Raw genomic sequence first — 18,152 nt, forward strand, 5'->3', positions numbered from 1 at the left:
GAGAGAGAGAGAGAGAGAGAGAGAGACAAGAGAGAGAGAGAGAGAGAGACAAGAGAGAGAGAGAGAGACAAGAGAGAGAGAGAGAGAGAGACAAGAGAGAGAGAGACAAGAGAGAGAGAGAGAGAGAGACAAGAGAGAGAGAGAGACGAGAGAGAGAGAGACAAGAGAGAGAGAAGAGAGAGAGACAAGAGAGAGAGAGAGACAAGAGAGAGAGACAAGAGAGAGACAAGAGAGAGAGAGAGAGAGAGAGAGAGAGAGAGAGACAAGAGAGAGAGAGAGACAAGAGAGAGAGAGAGAGAGAGACAAGAGAGAGAGAGAGAGAGAGAGACAAGAGAGAGAGAGAGAGACGAGAGAGAGAGAGAGACAAGAGAGAGAGAGAGACGAGAGAGAGAGAGAGAGAGAGAGACAAGAGAGAGAGAGAGAGAGACAAGAGAGAGAGAAGAGAGAGAGACAAGAGAGAGAGAGAAGAGAGAGAGAGAGAGAGACAAGAGAGAGAGAGAGAGACAAGAGAGAGAGAGAGAGACAAGAGAGAGAGAGAGACAAGAGAGAGAGACAAGAGAGAGACAAGAGAGAGAGAGAAGAGAGAGAGAGAGAGAGAGAGACAAGAGAGAGAGAGAGAGACAAGAGAGAGAGAGAGAGACAAGAGAGAGAGAGAGAGACAAGAGAGAGAGAGAGAGAGAGAGACAAGAGAGAGAGAGAGAGACAAGAGAGAGAGAGAGAGAGACAAGAGAGAGAGAGAGAGACAAGAGAGAGAGAGACAAGAGAGAGAGAGAGACAAGAGAGAGAGAGACAAGAGAGAGAGAGAGACGAGAGAGAGAGAGAGAGAGAGACAAGAGAGAGAGACGAGAGAGAGACGAGAGAGAGAGAGAGAGGAGAGAGAGAGAAGAGAGAGAGAGAGACAAGAGAGAGAGAGAGAGACAAGAGAGAGACAAGAGAGAGAGAGAGACAAGAGAGAGAGAGAGAGAGAGAGAGACGAGAGAGAGAGAGAGAGAGAGAGAGAGAGAGAGAGAGAAGAGAGAGACAAGAGAGAGAGAAGAGAGAGAGACAAGAGAGAGAGAGAGAGAAGAGAGAGAGACAAGAGAGAGAGAGAGAGACAAGAGAGAGAGACAAGAGAGAGACAAGAGAGAGAGAGAGAGACAAGAGAGAGAGAGAGACAAGAGAGAGAGAGAGAGAGACAAGAGAGAGAGAGAGAGAGACAAGAGAGAGAGAGACAAGAGAGAGAGAGAGAGAGAGAGAGAGACAAGAGAGAGAGAGAGAGAGAGAGAGAGAGAGACGAGAGAGAGAGAGAGACAAGAGAGAGAGAGAGAGACAAGAGAGAGAGAGAGACAAGAGAGAGAGAAGAGAGAGAGACAAGAGAGAGAGACAAGAGAGAGAGAGAAGAGAGAGAGAGAAGAGAGAGAGAGACAAGAGAGAGAGAGAGACAAGAGAGAGAGAGACAAGAGAGAGAGAGACAAGAGAGAGAGAGACAAGAGAGAGAGACAAGAGAGAGAGAGACAAGAGAGAGAGACAAGAGAGAGAGAGAGAGAGAGAGACAAGAGAGAGAGAGAGAGACAAGAGAGAGAGACAAGAGAGAGAGAGAGAGAGACAAGAGAGAGAGAGAGAGAGACAAGAGAGAGAGAGAGACAAGAGAGAGAGAACGAACAGATAACAGAGATAACACGGCCCGTGTGAACGGGCTTTAGGACTAGTATATATATAAAAGAATATGTATTTATGAATAAATTGAACATATTCTGCTATGTGAAGAACATTGGAATGTGAAATATTCATATTTTTATGTTGGTTTAGCGCACTTGAGAATATGCGTTTGGGTTAGTGCGAGAGTAGGGTGTCAGATTAGTTTATCACGTGCGCGATATTGTTAGTTCGGCTTTTTGTGCGCATCGGGTTAACACATGAGCAATAATATTTTTTACTTTCAAATCATAATACAAGCACAACCCAGTGCACACAAAAAGTTTATTCTAGCACAATTAACGCTTGAGCGGGAGCATTAAATAGCACCCCACTTGTAATCTGGCCCTTAATATTAAACATACAAATTTTGCGGTCAGGTACATCTGGAATGGAAGTACTGAGGTAATTAAATAGTATGGAACTTTGTTGTAAATAATGTTTACTATCACTTTAATAAGTTATTTTTCTAATGAATGTATATTATGTATTAGCAATTCTTCTTTAATCGTTGATATATATTATGGATTTTAAAGGGAACAAAATGTAATATTTACTAAATGTACCTTTAAAAATAATAATAAAGGGTACTGTGTGGGCACTTGAGAGCAGTGTTTAGAAGATTCGTTCCAGTTGGATGCACACACTAAAAAGGGTTTGCCACCCGTGGTTTATACATTTGTGTCTTACTACAGAGATATTTTGCAGCACTTTTACTGCAACTGAATGACGTATCATCTCACAAGGTATATATCTACCTCTCTCCATTTGCAGCACAGAGACTTCTCACATCTGAGTCGTCCATATATATTAGCTGAATTTGGGGAAAGATATTCCTTTATTTCTCTGATACCAGCTTGTTCATGCTGTCTTTGAGATGATTAAACAGACACTGAACCAAATTTTTCTTTTGTGATAGAGCAGACAATTTTAAACAACTTTCTAATTTACTCCTATTGCTATCTTTATTTGAAAAAGAAGGCATCTAAGCTAAGGAGCCAGACAATTTTTGGTTCAGACACTGTACAGCACTTGTTTATTGGTGGGTGAATTTATCCACCAATCAGCAAGAACAACCCAGGTTGTTCACCACAAATGAGCCGGCTTCTAAACTTCCAGTCTTGCTTTTCAAATAAAGATACCAAGAGAATGAAGAAAATGTAATAATAGGCGTAAATTAGAAAGTTGCTTTAAATTGCTTGCTCTATCTGAATCACTAAAGAAAAAAATTGGGTTCAGTGTCCCTTTAATGAATTTATATGTATTTTTGTTGCACATTTATTAGTATAATCATTGCCATGCAGCCCGCTCAGCTAATAGTTGTTATGTTCTATAAAAGGGACATTAAACACTAAACAAATGCTAGATAGAATGATGCATTCAAAGAAAAGATTAGTCTGAGAATACCATGTAGATTTATTTTGTGTATTTATTTTTAAAGTTTCATTAGTTGTTTAAATATTGACAAAATAGGCAAAATGATTAAGGGCCAGATTACAAGTGGAGCGCTAACTATCGCTTTGATGAAAGTGACATTTGCGCTCCACTGTGTAATACCAGCGCATGATAATGTGCACTGGTATAACAAGTTTTCAGCAATGTGAACGCGGCCTCGCGTTTTCATTGCTGGGAAGCATTGCGCTCACGAGAGAGCGCTTCCATAGGCTCCAATGGGAGCCTTGTTCTGATGCCGTCATTCACGGCATCAGAACTCGCGCAGCACAGGGGGTAAGTAGCGCAGCGATGGGCAGCAGTGCTAGATATATAGGTATATGATTATACACATACATATTTATGTGTTAGTATGTGATAATACACATATTAACACATAAATATATATGCATATAAGTATATATATATATATATATATATATATATATATATATATATATTTACTGGGAACACACATTTCCCATTGACCTCAATGTAAAGGCACTTTTCAGTGCTTTTTTTTTTTTGACACCCCACTCCCACCAACTTTAGCTCAAAAAAAGTGCCTAGTACAGTAATTTTATAAAAAAATAATACTGCCATCTTTATATTTTAATAAAATACACTAGACTAGACTAGACGTATTTTTGGAGCATTTGGGGCATATTTATAAAATTAACCCGAGGTCTGACCTCTGGTTAATTTTATAAGCGCTAATTGCTTCTGCGAGCTTGCGGTAGCAATAACCAGCCACTTGTAATGGCTGGTTAATTATCTCGCTCCTGCAAACGGCAAATTTGCACATTTTTGGAAGCGCAATAACTTAGCGCTCCACTTGTAATCTAGCCATTAGTGTCTATAAATTAATGGGAGCTGCCATGTTGTAACTTAGGTTTCCTTCTCTGCTGTGGTCAATTAGGAACAGTTATAAATAGGTCACTAGAGTGTGCAGCCAATGGCTGTGTGGAATATAACAGTGTTCTGCATTTCCATTTCTAACAGGAACTGAAAAGCTCTCAATTTCAGAATGGAATTACAGGAAAAGTGGACAAAATAAATAATGAAAGTATACTGCAAAGTGTATATATATATATATATATATATATATATATATATATATATGATTTAGCATTTTATATTACCAACCATCTCAAAGTGTTTAATGTTCCTTTAACTGAGTTCCTAAATTGTGTTCATCTGTCCTTTTTCATATTAAAATTAATATTCAGCACTGCTATATTTGTATTGGCTATTGAGGTGATTCTCAATATTATCAATATAATATAAGAGCTATATTTCTGGCTTTGGGTGTGCTGATGTATCGTAATACAATGTGGCAGCGCCACCTAGTGGTATAAAAGTCACCAGGCATACAATAAAGAAAAAAATCACCTATGAGGAATATCTGTAAATTTAGAAGCAGTAATCCTTACATTTTGATAGTATTTTTTTTTTTACTAAGCCAATTTTATTATTGATTTTTTTTTTAAATGATCATCATTAGAAAATTAGGACTGAACAATAAAAACTTAGAAAGCACACATGTATATTATATAAACTACATAATCAAATACATGTGGCTATAATTTAAGAACAAACAAGATTGCCAGGTCGAATGCTATGTTACAATAAGTAATGCCTAATGAAAATTGGTGATATTTGCTAATTTACCTTGAAATGTCAGTCACTACAAACTCTACAAATTTGCAATAAATTGGTTTAGGACTATTTGAGTAATTTCATTAGCAAAAATGCTTCTGGTAAAAAAATATTTCTGTCTTTCAGCAGCATACGCACATATGCTATGGGGGGCCCGTGCAGGAGTATTTAAACACTACAGCTTCTGAGAGAGTCAGCAGTGGCTTATATGACTCAAATTAAATCTTCACGGGCACAGTACACAACACCACCACCCTCTCTCTTAGGGCAAGATTACATATGCAGCGGCGTTGCTCGCAAAAGCCGGTGATGTCAGTTTTTACACGGTTTTGGTATCACATATACAGTGCCGCATATAAATGCGGTGCATATATTTCACCAGTAAAAACTTTTTTACTCCCATAAGCTAACATAGAACCGCGTCGCAAATCAGTATCACATATTCAGCGGAAGGACTTAAGCGCCGAAAATGGAGACATTTTACTCCATTTTCACCTCGCCACACATAGGCAGGCGCAGCAAGACTTGCGCTGAATATATGTGCACCGTAACCCCCTAAAAAAGTAACTAACACATGCGCAATATCTATCTACCTCCTGAAAATAACTAACACCTAACGCATGCACAATATCTATCTACCTGTCAACCGCCAACCCCCACCGCAATAACTAATAAACTATATTAACCCCTAATCCACCAACCCCCACATCGCAAAATATTTAACCTATTAACCCCTAATCCACCATCCCCCACATCGCAAAACATTTAACCTATTAACCCCTAATCCGCCAACCCCCGACAACGCTATATACCTAATAAAGTGAGTAACCCCCAAACCACCATTCACCCACATTGCAAAGTCCCTATTAAAACTATTAACCCCTAATGTGCCATTAACCCACATAGCAAAGTACCTATTAAAACTATTAACCCCTAAACCACCATCCCCCACCAACGCAACAAACCTAATAAATCTATTAACCCCTAATCCGCCAAACCCCCACAATGAAAATAACTAATTAAATTACTAAGCCCCCTAACCTAACACCCCCTAAATTAACCCCAATTACCTAAATTAAAAAATACTAAGTTACAAACAATAAAAAAGCTAACATTACTTAAAAATTAAAAAAACTAAGATTAAATTAATCTAAGATTACAAAAAATAAAAAATTCTAACATTACATAAAATAATAAACCAAATTACCAAAAATAAAAAAATTAAACCTAATCCCTATGAAAATAAAAAGCCTCCCCCAAATAAAAACACCCCCTAAATTAATGCTAAACTACCAATAGCCCTTAAAAGGGCCTTTTGTAGGGCATTGCCCTAAGTTAGACAGCTCTTTTACCTACTAAGTCCACCCTCTAACAGTAAAATACCCCCCTCCCACCAAACCTTCCAAAAAAAAAAAAACCACTAAAATATCCTAAACTACCAATTGCCTCTAAAGGGGCATTTCAATATGCATTGCCCTTAAAAGGGCATTCAGTTATTTTACTGCCATTAAAGGGCATTCAACTCTTTTTCAAAGGCCTCGTGGAAGAAGACTTCACCGTCGGAGCTTCAAGAACCATGAGTACCTATCTGGGGTTAGACTTAGGCTTTTTTTTTTATTTTTTCTGGGTTTTATTTTATTTAGATGATTGATTTGATGGGCCGTTGAAAAAGAGCTGAATACCCTTTTAAGGGTAGTAAAAGAGCTGAATGCCCCTTTAAGGGCAATGCCCATACAAATGCCCCTTTAGGGGCAATAAGTAGTTTAGGATTTTTTAGTGTGTTTTTTTTTATTTTGGGGGGTTTGGTGGGTGGGTGGTTTTACTGTTAGAGGGAGGACTTAGTATTTTTTTAAGGTAAAAGAGCTGTTGAACTTAGGGCAATGCCCCACAAAAGGCCCTTTTAATGACTATTGGTAGTTTAGCATTAGATTAGGGGGTGTTTTTATTTTGGGGGCTTTTTTATTTTCATAGGGATTAGGTTTAATTTTTTTATTTTTGATTATTTGGTTTATTATTTTAAGTAATGTTAGAATATTTTATTCTTTGTAATCTTAGATTAATTTAATCTTAGTTTTTTTTATTTTTAAGTAATGTTAGCTTTTTTATTGTTTGTAACTTAGTATTTTTTAATTTAGGTAATTGGGGTTAATTTAGGGGGTGTTAGGTTAGGGGGCTTAGTAATGTAGTTATTTTTGTTTTGGGGGTTTGGCGGATTAGGGGATAATGGATTTATTAGGTTTGTTGCGATGTGGATTAATGGCGGATTAGGGGTTAATAGGTTAAGTTTATTGCGTTGGTGGGGGATGGTGGTTTAGGAGTTAATAGTTTTAATAGGTACTTTGCGATGTGGGTTAATGGCAGATTAGGGGTTAATAGTTTTAATAGGGACTTTGCGATGTGGGTGAATGGCGGATTAGGGGTTAATACATTTATTAGGTAATTTGCAATGTTGAGGTTTGGGGATTTAGGGGTTAATACTTTTATTAGGTAGATCACGATGTGGGTGAATGGCAGACTAGGGGTTAATAGTTTAATTAGGCATATTGCATTGTGTGGGGTTGTCGGTTTAGGGGTTAATACTTTTATTATTAGTAGCGATGAGGGGGGGTTTGAGATTTGATTTTTTTTTTTTTATCTTCTTGGGTGCCGGCAGTTTTTAAACTGCTGTAAGTCACTGACAACTCCAGAAATTTGTATTTACGCACATTTCTGGACATTGCTAGTTTATCCGACTTGTGATACCCCCATGTGCGAGATGAAATTATGGGCGGCGCGGGTTTCAGCAGTTGCACTGAAGCTTGCGCCCCATATGTAATCTCGCCCTTAGTTTGAATATTAGGGCACGGCCCCTCACAGCATATGTGCATATGCAGATGAAAAACAGGAATAACTTTTACTAGAATAATTTTTACTAATGGACTTACTGTATATTGCAAAAATGCTTCTATTTAAAATTGAAATGAGCCCATGCACAGTTTGCGCTGGGATCGCATTTGCGGCCGGGGGGGCGGGGGAGCAGGTGCGCGCGAATGCGCGCGCACGCAAAAGCATAATTTATGCTTACCTGATAAATTCCTTTCTCCTGTAGTGTAGTCAGTCCACGGGTCATCCATTACTTATGGGATATTAACTCCTCCCCAACAGGAAGTGCAAGAGGATCACCCAAGCAGAGCTGCTATATAGCTCCTCCCCTCTACGTCACACCCAGTCATTCGACCGAAAACCAAACGAGAAAGGAGAAACTATAGGGTGCAGTGGTGACTGGAGTATAATTTAAAATTTAGACCTGCCATAAAAAACAGGGCGGGCCGTGGACTGACTACACTACAGGAGAAAGGAATTTATCAGGTAAGCATAAATTATGTTTTCTCCTGTTAAGTGTAGTCAGTCCACGGGTCATCCATTACTTATGGGATACCAATACCAAAGCTAAAGTACACGGATGACGGGAGGGACAGGCAGGATCTTTACACGGAAGGAACCACTGCCTGAAGAACCTTTCTCCCAAAAACAGCCTCAGAAGAAGCAAAAGTGTCAAATTTGTAAAATTTGGAAAAAGTATGAAGAGAAGACCAAGTTGCAGCCTTGCAAATCTGTTCAACAGAGGCCTCATTCTTAAAGGCCCACGTGGAAGCCACAGCTCTCGTAGAATGAGCTGTAATTCTTTCAGGAGGCTGCTGTCCAGCAGTCTCATAGGCTAAACGTATTATGCTACAAAGCCAAAAAGAGAGAGAGGTAGCAGATGCTTTTTGACCTCTCCTCTGTCCAGAATAAACGACAAACAGGGAAGAAGTTTGGCGAAAATCTTTAGTTGCCTGTAAATAAAATTTCAGGGCACGGACTACGTCTAGATTGTGCAGAAGTCGTTCCTTCTTTGAAGAAGGGTTAGGGCACAATGAAGGAACAACAATCTCTTGATTGATATTCTTGTTAGTGACTACCTTAGGTAAGAACCCAGGTTTAGTACGCAGAACTACCTTGTCTGAATGAAAAATCAGATAAGGAGAATCACAATGTAAGGCAGATAACTCAGAGACTCTACGAGCCGAGGAAATAGCCATTAAAAACAGAACTTTCCAAGATAACAGCTTGATATCAATGGAATGAAGGGGTTCAAACGGAGCACCCTGTAAAACGTTAAGAACTAAGTTTAAGCTCCACGGTGGAGCAACAGTCTTAAACACAGGCTTAATCCTGGCCAAAGCCTGAACGTCTGGAACTTCTGACAGACGTTTGTGTAAAAGGATGGACAGAGCTGAGATCTGTCCCTTTAAAGAACTTGCAGATAAACCCTTTTCTAAACCTTCTTGTAGAAAAGACAATATCCTAGGAATCCTAACCTTACTCCATGAGTAACTCTTGGATTCGCACCAGTGTAAATATTTACGCCATATCTTATGGTAAATTTTCCTGGTAACAGGTTTCCTAGCCTGTATTAAGGTATCAATTACTGACTCCGAAAATCCACGCTTTGATAAAATCAAGCGTTCAATCTCCATGCAGTCAGCTTTAGAGAAATTAGATTTTGATGTTTGAAAGGACCCTGAATTAGAAGGTCCTGTCTCAGAGGCAGCGACCAAGGTGGACAGGATGACATGTCCACTAGATCTGCATACCAGGTCCTGCGTGGCCACGCAGGCGCTATTAGAATCACCGATGCTTTCTCCTGTTTGATCCTGGCAATCAATCGAGGAAGCATCGGGAAGGGTGGAAACACATAAGCCATCTTGAAGGTCCAAGGTGCTGTCAGAGCATCTATCAGGACCGCTCCTGGGTCCCTGGATCTGGACCCGTAACACTGAAGCTTGGCGTTCTGGCGAGACGCCATGAGATCCATATCTGGTTTGCCCCAACGTCGAAGTATTTGGGCAAAGACCTCCGGATGAAGTTCCCACTCCCCCGGATGAAAAGTCTGGCGACTTAGGAAATCCGCCTCCCAGTTCTCCACGCCTGGGATGTGGATCGCTGACAGGTGGCAAGAGTGAGACTCTGCCCAGCGATTTATCTTTGAAACTTCCATCATCGCTAGGGAACTCCTTGTCCCTCCCTGATGGTTGATGTAAGCCACAGTCGTGATGTTGTCCGACTGAAACCTGATGAACCTCAGAGTTGCTAACTGAGGCCAAGTCAGAAGGGCATTGAGAACTGCTCTCAATTCCAGAATGTTTATTGGAAGGAGACTCTCCTCCTGAGTCCATGATCCCTGAGCCTTCAGGGAATTCCAGACAGCGCCCCAACCTAGTAGGCTGGCGTCTGTTGTTACAATTGTCCAGTCTGGCCTGCTGAAGGGCATCCCTCTGGACAGATGTGGCCGAGAAAGCCACCACAGAAGAGAATCTCTGGTCTCTTGATCCAGATTCAGCATAGGGGACAAATCTGAGTAATCCCCATTCCACTGACTTAGCATGCACAATTGCAGCGGTCTGAGATGCAGGCGTGCAAAAGGTACTATGTCCATTGCCGCTACCATTAAGCCGATTACCTCCATGCATTGAGCCACTGACGGGTGTGGAATGGAATGAAGGATCCGGCAAGCATTTAGAAGTTTTGTTAACCTGTCCTCTGTCAAGTAAATCTTCATTTCTACAGAATCTATGAGAGTCCCTAAGAAGGGAACTCTTGTGAGTGGCAATAGAGAACTCTTTTCTTCGTTCACTTTCCACCCATGTGACCTTAGAAATGCCAGTACTAACTCTGTATGAGACTTGGCAGTTTGGAAACTTGACGCTTGTATCAGAATGTCGTCTAGGTACGGAGCTACCGATATTCCTCGCGGTCTTAGTACCGCCAGAAGAGAACCCAGAACCTTTGTAAAGATTCTTGGAGCCGTAGCTAACCCGAAGGGAAGAGCTACAAACTGGTAATGCCTGTCTAGGAAGGCAAACCTTAGATACCGGTAATGATCCTTGTGAATCGGTATGTGAAGGTAGGCATCCTTTAAATCCACTGTGGTCATGTACTGACCCCTTTGGATCATGGGTAAGATTGTCCGAATAGTTTCCATTTTGAACGATGGAACTCTTAGGAATTTGTTTAGGATCTTTAAATCCAATATTGGTCTGAAGGTTCCTTCTTTCTTGGGAACCACAAACAGATTTGAGTAAAACCCTTGTCCGTGTTCCGACCGCGGAACCGGATGGATCACTCCCATTAGTAAAAGATCTTGTACACAGCGTAGAAACGCCTCTTTCTTTATCTGGTTTGTTGACAACCTTGAAAGATGAAATCTCCCTTGTGGAGGAGAAGCTTTGAAGTCCAGAAGATATCCCTGAGATATGATCTCCAACGCCCAGGGATCCTGGACATCTCTTGCCCAAGCCTGGGCGAAGAGAGAAAGTCTGCCCCCTACTAGATCCGTTTCCGGATCGGGGGCCCTCACTTCATGCTGTCTTAGGGGCAGCAGCAGGTTTTCTGGCCTGCTTGCCCTTGTTCCAGGTCTGGTTAGGTTTCCAGCCTTGTCTGTAGCGAGCAACAGTTCCTTCCTGTTTTGGAGCAGAGGAAGTTGATGCTGCTCCTGCCTTGAAGTTACGAAAGGCACGAAAATTAGACTGTCTAGCCCTTGGTTTGGCTCTGTCTTGAGGCAGGGCATGGCCCTTACCTCCCGTAATGTCAGCGATAATTTCTTTCAAACCGGGCCCGAATAATGACTGCCCCTTGAAAGGTATGTTAAGCAATTTAGATTTAGAAGTCACATCAGCTGAGCAGGATTTTAGCCACAGCGCTCTGCGCGCCTGAATGGCGAATCCGGAATTCTTAGCCGTAAGTTTAGTTAAGTGTACTACGGCATCAGAAATAAATGAATTAGCTAGCTTAAGGGCTTTAAGCTTGTGTGTAATCTCATCCAATGGAGCTGTGTCAACGGTCTCTTCCAGAGACTCAAACCAAAATGCCGCCGCAGCCGTGACAGGCGCAATGCATGCAAGGGGTTGCAATATAAAACCTTGTTGAACAAACATTTTCTTAAGGTAACCCTCTAACTTTTTATCCATTGGATCTGAAAAGGCACAGCTATCCTCCACCAGGATAGTGGTACGCTTAGCTAAAGTAGAAACTGCTCCCTCCACCTTAGGGACCGTTTGCCATAAGTCCCGTGTGGTGGCGTCTATTGGAAACATTTTTCTGAATATAGGAGGGGGTGAGAAAGGCACACCGGGTCTATCCCACTCCTTAGTAACAATTTCAGTAAGTCTCTTAGGTATAGGAAAAACGTCAGTACACGTCGGTACCGCAAAATATTTATCCAACCTACATATTTTCTCTGGGATTGCAACCGTGTTACAATCATTCAGAGCCGCTAACACCTCCCCTAGTAATACACGGAGGTTTTCCAGCTTAAATTTAAAATTTGAAATGTCTGAATCCAGTTTATTTGGATCAGATCCGTCACCCACAGAATGAAGCTCTCCGTCTTCATGTTCTGCAATTTGTGACGCAGTATCAGACATGGCCCTAGCATTTTCAGCGCACTCTGTTCTCACCCCAGAGTGGTCTCGTTTACCCCTAAGTTCTGGCAATTTAGATAAAACTTCAGTCATAACATTAGCCATGTCTTGTAAAGTGATTTGTAATGGCCGCCCTGATGTACTTGGCGTTACAATATCACGCACCTCCTGAGCGGGAGATGCAGGTACTGACACGTGAGGCAAGTTAGTCGGCATAACTTCCCCCTCGTTCTCTGGTGAATTTTGCTTAACTTGTACAGATTGGCTTTTATTTAAAGTAGCATCAATGCAATTAGTACATAAATTTCTATTGGGCTCCACCTTGGCCTTTGAACATATTGCACAAAGAGATTCCCCTGTGTCAGACATGTTTAAACAAACTAGCAATTAGACTAGCAAGCTTGGAAAATACTTTTCAAATGAATTTACAAGCAATATAAAAAACGTTACTGTGCCTTTAAGAAGCACACAAAAAAACTGTCACTTTGATATAACAATGAACCGGTTTAGTTATAGCAATCAATTTTTCATATGAAATGCATTAATTTAGCAAAGGATAGCACCCATCAGCAAATGGATTATTAACCCCTTAAAACCAAAAAACGATTGATAAATCAAATAAATACGTTTTTATCACAGTCAAAGCACAGTCTCACAGGTCTGCTGTGAGTGATTACCTCAAACTAGTTTTGGAGACCCCTGAGCTCTGTAGAGACGTCCTGGATCATGCAGGGAGAATACGGAAGACTGTGACTGAATTTTTAATGCGTAGTAAAAGCGCCAAAATAGGCCCCTCCCACTCATAATACAGCAGTGGGGAAGCCAGTAAACTGATTTTATTCAAAATAAATGACAGCCAAGTGGAAAATAATGCCCATAAATTTTCACCAAGTACCTGCCAGTAAACGTTTTAAATATATGAAATAATAATAAAAGCCTGTTGCTAGTCGCTATCACTGCAGAAAGGCTATAAGTTATATGTATACCGTATTTTCTTAGTGAAGTGCCATTCCCCAGAAATACTTTAGTGCCAACATACATACATAACAGCCTGATACCAGTTGCTACTACTGCATTTAAGGCTGTACTTACATTATATTGGTATTAGCAGTATTTTCTCAGTCAATTCCATTCCTTAGAAAATAATATACTGCAACATACCTCTTTGCAGGTGAACCCTGCCCGCTGTCCCCTGTTCTGAAGTTACCTCGCTCCTCAGAATGGCCGAGAACAGCAAATGGATCTTAGTTACGTCCGCTAAGATCATACACAAACTCAGGTAGATTCTTCTTCTAATACTGCCTGAGAAGAAACAACACACTCCGGTGCTGTTTAAAACAACAAACTTTTGATTGAAGTAATAAAAAATTAAATTTAATAACCACACTCCTCTCACACATCCTATCTATTAGTTAGGTGCAAGAGAATGACTGGGTGTGACGTAGAGGGGAGGAGCTATATAGCAGCTCTGCTTGGGTGATCCTCTTGCACTTCCTGTTGGGGAGGAGTTAATATCCCATAAGTAATGGATGACCCGTGGACTGACTACACTTAACAGGAGAAATATGCTTGCAACTTAAAAAAAAAAAAGCATCAATGTAGATGCAGGGGATCTCCTTTCTTTAGTAAGGGATCTGGGAGGGGGAGGGATGTATATTATTTAGAGGGGCCAGCTACACTACAGAAAATAAATACTGCATATAAAAAAAGTTAAAAAAAAATATTTTGGGGGGCAAATTGGGTACTGGCAGACAGCTGCCAGTACCCAAGATGGCGGCAAATAGATAGAGGGGGAGGGTTAGAGAGATGTATGGGGGGGATCAGGGAGGTTGTGGGGTAAGGGGGGATCCATCACTGCAGACTGTATGAAAAAATAAAATAAAAAAATTAAAAATATTTTTATTTCAGTACTGGCAGACTTTCTGCCAGTACTTAAGATGGCGGTGACAATTGTGAGGTGGGGGAGGGAAGAGAGCTGTTTGAGGGGGGTCAGGGGGGGGGATGTGTCAGGTGGGAGGCTGATCTCTACACTAAAGCTAAAAATTAACCCTACAAGCTACCTAATTAACCCCTTAACTGCTGGGCATATTACAAGTGTGGTGCGCAGCAGTATTTAACGGCCTTATTATTAACAAAAAGCAACACCAAAGCCATATATGTCTGCTATTTCTGAACAAAGGGGATCCCAGAGAAGCATTTACAACCATTTGTGCCATAATTGCACAAGCTGTTTGTAAATAATTTCAGTGAGAAACCTAAAATTGTGAAAAATTTTAGTTTTTTTTTTATTTGATCGTATTTGGCGGTGAAATGGTGGCATGAAATATACCAAAATGGGCCTAGATCAATGCTTTGGGATGTCTTCTAAATATAAATATATGCATGTCAAGGCATATTTTGAGATTCCTGAAAGATATCAGTGTTCCAATGTAACTAGCGCTAATTTTGAAAAAAAGTGGTTTGGAAATAGCAAAGTGCTACTTGTATTTATGGCCCTATAACTTACAAAAAAAGCAAAGCACATGTAAACATTGGGTATTTCTAAACTCGGGACAAAATTTAGAAACTATTTAGAATGGGTGTATTTTGGTGGTTGTAGATGTGTAACAGATTTTGGGGGTCAAAGTTAGAAAAAGTGTGTTTTTTTCAATTTTTTCCTCATATTTTATATTTTTCTTTATAGTAAATTATAAGATATGATGAAAATAATGGTATCTTTAGAAAGTCCATTTAATGGCGAGAAAAACGGTATATAATATGTGTGGGTACAGTAAATGAGTAAGAGGAAAATTACAGCTAAACACAAACACTGCAGAAATGTAAAAATAGCCATTGTCATTAAGGGTAAGAAAATTGAAAAATGGTCCGGTCATTAAGGGGTTAAGGTGCAGTAATTGGAACCCATCTGAACACATTGTGTAAGCCAATACAAGTGGAATAAATGTGGAGCCACTAATCAGCAGCTCCAAGTAGTGCTTTGCTGCTTCTGAGTCTACCTAGCTATGTTTTTTAGCAAAGGATACAAAAGGAACAAAGCAAATTAGCTAACAGAAGTAAATTGGAAAGTTATTTAAAATTGCATGCTCTATCTCACTGTTTTTCAAACCTTTCCTCAGGCCTCTCCAACAGTCTAGGTTTTCAGGATGACCTTGAATGAGAGCAGGTAAAATAGCCAGGTTTACTAAGCAGCTGATTGTTTTACCTGTGCTCCAGTTCAGATATCCTCAAAATGTGGCTTGTTAGTGTGGCCTAAAGACAGGTTTTAAAACCAGTGCCCTAACTGAATTATGAATAACAAACGTTGTGTTTTTTGTCTCTTTAACTTTAAACAGCTTTTACATAAAGGCACATGAAACTGAAATGTTTTCTGTCACGATAGAGCATATAGGTTTAAATGTAACTAATTTGTTTCATTCTATTGGTATCCTTTGGTTAAACGCATACCTGGGTAGGCTCAGGAACAGCAATGCACTACTGGAAGCTAGCTGGTAATTGGTGGCTGCGCATATATGCCTCTTGCCATTAGCTTACCCAATGTGTTCAGCTAGCTCCCAGTAGTGCATTGCTGCTCCTTCAACAAAGGATAGCAAGGGAATGAAGCACATTTTTATAATAAAAGTAAATTGGAAAGTTGTTTCAAATTGAATCATGAAAGGAAAAATGTTCAGTTTCATGTCCCTTTAAGATGACAGTAAAATCAAAATTAAACTTTTATGATTTGGATAGGGAATGCATTTCAAACAAGTTTACTTCTATTATAAAATGTGCTTTGTTCTTTTGGTATCCTTTGTTGAATAGTAAACCTAGGTATGCTGATACTAGCTTAGGAGTGTGCATTTATCTTTAGTACTCTATGGCAGCAGTGTTACAACTACTGTATGTATTACATTTCTAGAAACATTGTTGCAAACACTGCTGCCAAATGGCTAGAGACACGTGCACGCTCCTGAGCTCACCTAGCATTACTCTTTAACAAAGGATACAAAAACAATAAGCAAAATTGATCATAGAAGTTAATTGGAAAGTTGCTTAAAATGTTATTCTTTATCCAATCCTATCAAGTTTAATTTAACTTTACTGTCCCTTTAACCATTTTTGACATTTTCTTTTCTTTTTAACATGTTCTTTACATATCAGCATTTTACATAGAAATCTAGTTTGAACTTAAAGGGGACATACAAATTATTTTATATATAAATAAAATGATTCACTGCATTATAAAGAGTCAGCATACAAACATTTACAGCATGTTGCAGGATCAGAGAGAGTTCTGAATTGCATGGAATGCTCTCCGTCCTCTCTAGGGGCAGTGGAAAACTACATTTTATGGATTTAAAGTACAGGATAAGAAGGCAAGATAAACAATAAAAGTGCTTTGCAAAGTAGTTGTTTCATTATGCACAATTACATACTCTATGGGAGAATTACATTTTGCATTTAATGTCCCTTTAAACTATAGCAACAATATATAGTATCTGTTTAAAAAAAACAAGTTGTTGTAACTTTATATGTTCCATGTGTCTAATGGGATTCAATGACTGTCTTGCTAACCACTAATATGAAAGCAGAAATAAGGTAGCGCCAACCGTATTACTAACAATTTCCTATGTGCCTGGGTTAACCTGGTTGGTTTCTCATGCTACATTTTTTTTGCTTTATTATTCCTTTTGGTGGTGCAGACAATGCAGTTTGAAGGGAAGCTGAAGTTCCTTTTTGGGCAAAGGAAAAAAGCATCGTCGGGAAGTACTGTTCCGCCACAGATGGCATTGTTCTGTTTAGCGGTGCCACTTCTGCTTCCTCCTGTCAATGAGATGAAGATGAAGAGCGTGGTCATGAGGACACAGAAAAAACCTGGTGCGGCTTCCAACACGGATAACACGTAAATCACCTTTCTATGGAATTCTTTTATTTAGTTAGATTTGTTTATGTTTGTATTTGTGGTGGTTGTTGACTATTTCATTCTAGCTAAACCGATCACTGAGTATCACTGGATAATAAATAATATATCAATTTATTTTAGTGCATATATATAAGGCGACATTGTAGTTTTTATGGGGTTTATTCATTAACTTGGTTGTACTAGATTTAAATTTTAAATGTACAAACTGAAATGTTTGAATATTGATTCCCTTTGAATTATAATGAAGTCTGTAAGAATCAGAAGTCAATTAGTGTTGATCTAGGAATATTCAAATATTACTTTTTTTTTAAAAAATGCTACATTTTATAGAGAACATTTTTACTTTTTTTTGGGGTGGGACTAACATTTACATTTCAAAATATTACTCCAAAAACAATATAGCAGAATGTACCTCTACTATGTGTTACACTCATATGTCAACTGAGCAATGGAAATCCACTAAAATGTTTTAAATTCTTAAGGAAATGTTTAAAGGGACGTCAAATATAAAAAATGTTTAAAAAATGTATTTCATGATTCAGATAAGGCATTCAATTTTATGAAAGTTTCTTATTTACTTCTATTATCAAATTTATTTCATATTCTTGGTATCCTTTGTTGAAAATCAGGTAGGTATGCTCAGGAGTGTGCACATGCCTGCAGCAGCACATTTACAAGTACAGGCATACCTCGTTTTATTGCTCTTCACTTTATTGTGCTTCGCAGATATTGCTCTTTTTACAAACTGAAGATTTGCAACCCTGTGTTGAGCAAGTCTATTGGCTCAATTTTTCCAACATATATACACATATAAACACATAAATACACATGGTTACACATATACACACACCTATACATACACATATAAACACATAAATACACATGGTTACACATATACACACACCTATATATACACATACACACACACCTATATATACACATATACACACACCTATATATACACATATAAACACACCTATATATACACATATAAACACATAAATACACATGGTTACACATATACACACACCTATATATACACATAC

General features: G+C 39.4%; 1 protein-coding gene across 1 annotated transcript in view; it reads left to right on the plus strand.

Annotated features, from left to right (window-relative positions):
- AHRR (aryl hydrocarbon receptor repressor) overlaps positions 1–18,152 on the plus strand; it is a 647,930-nt gene that overhangs the window by 598,091 nt on the left and 31,687 nt on the right. Inside the window, 1 exon segment of the mRNA XM_053714392.1 lies at positions 16,886–17,085. Within this exon segment, the coding sequence (XP_053570367.1) occupies positions 16,886–17,085 (200 nt within the window).

The sequence above is a fragment of the Bombina bombina genome, chromosome 5 (genome assembly GCF_027579735.1).
Source record: "Bombina bombina isolate aBomBom1 chromosome 5, aBomBom1.pri, whole genome shotgun sequence".
NCBI lineage: Eukaryota > Metazoa > Chordata > Amphibia > Anura > Bombinatoridae > Bombina > Bombina bombina.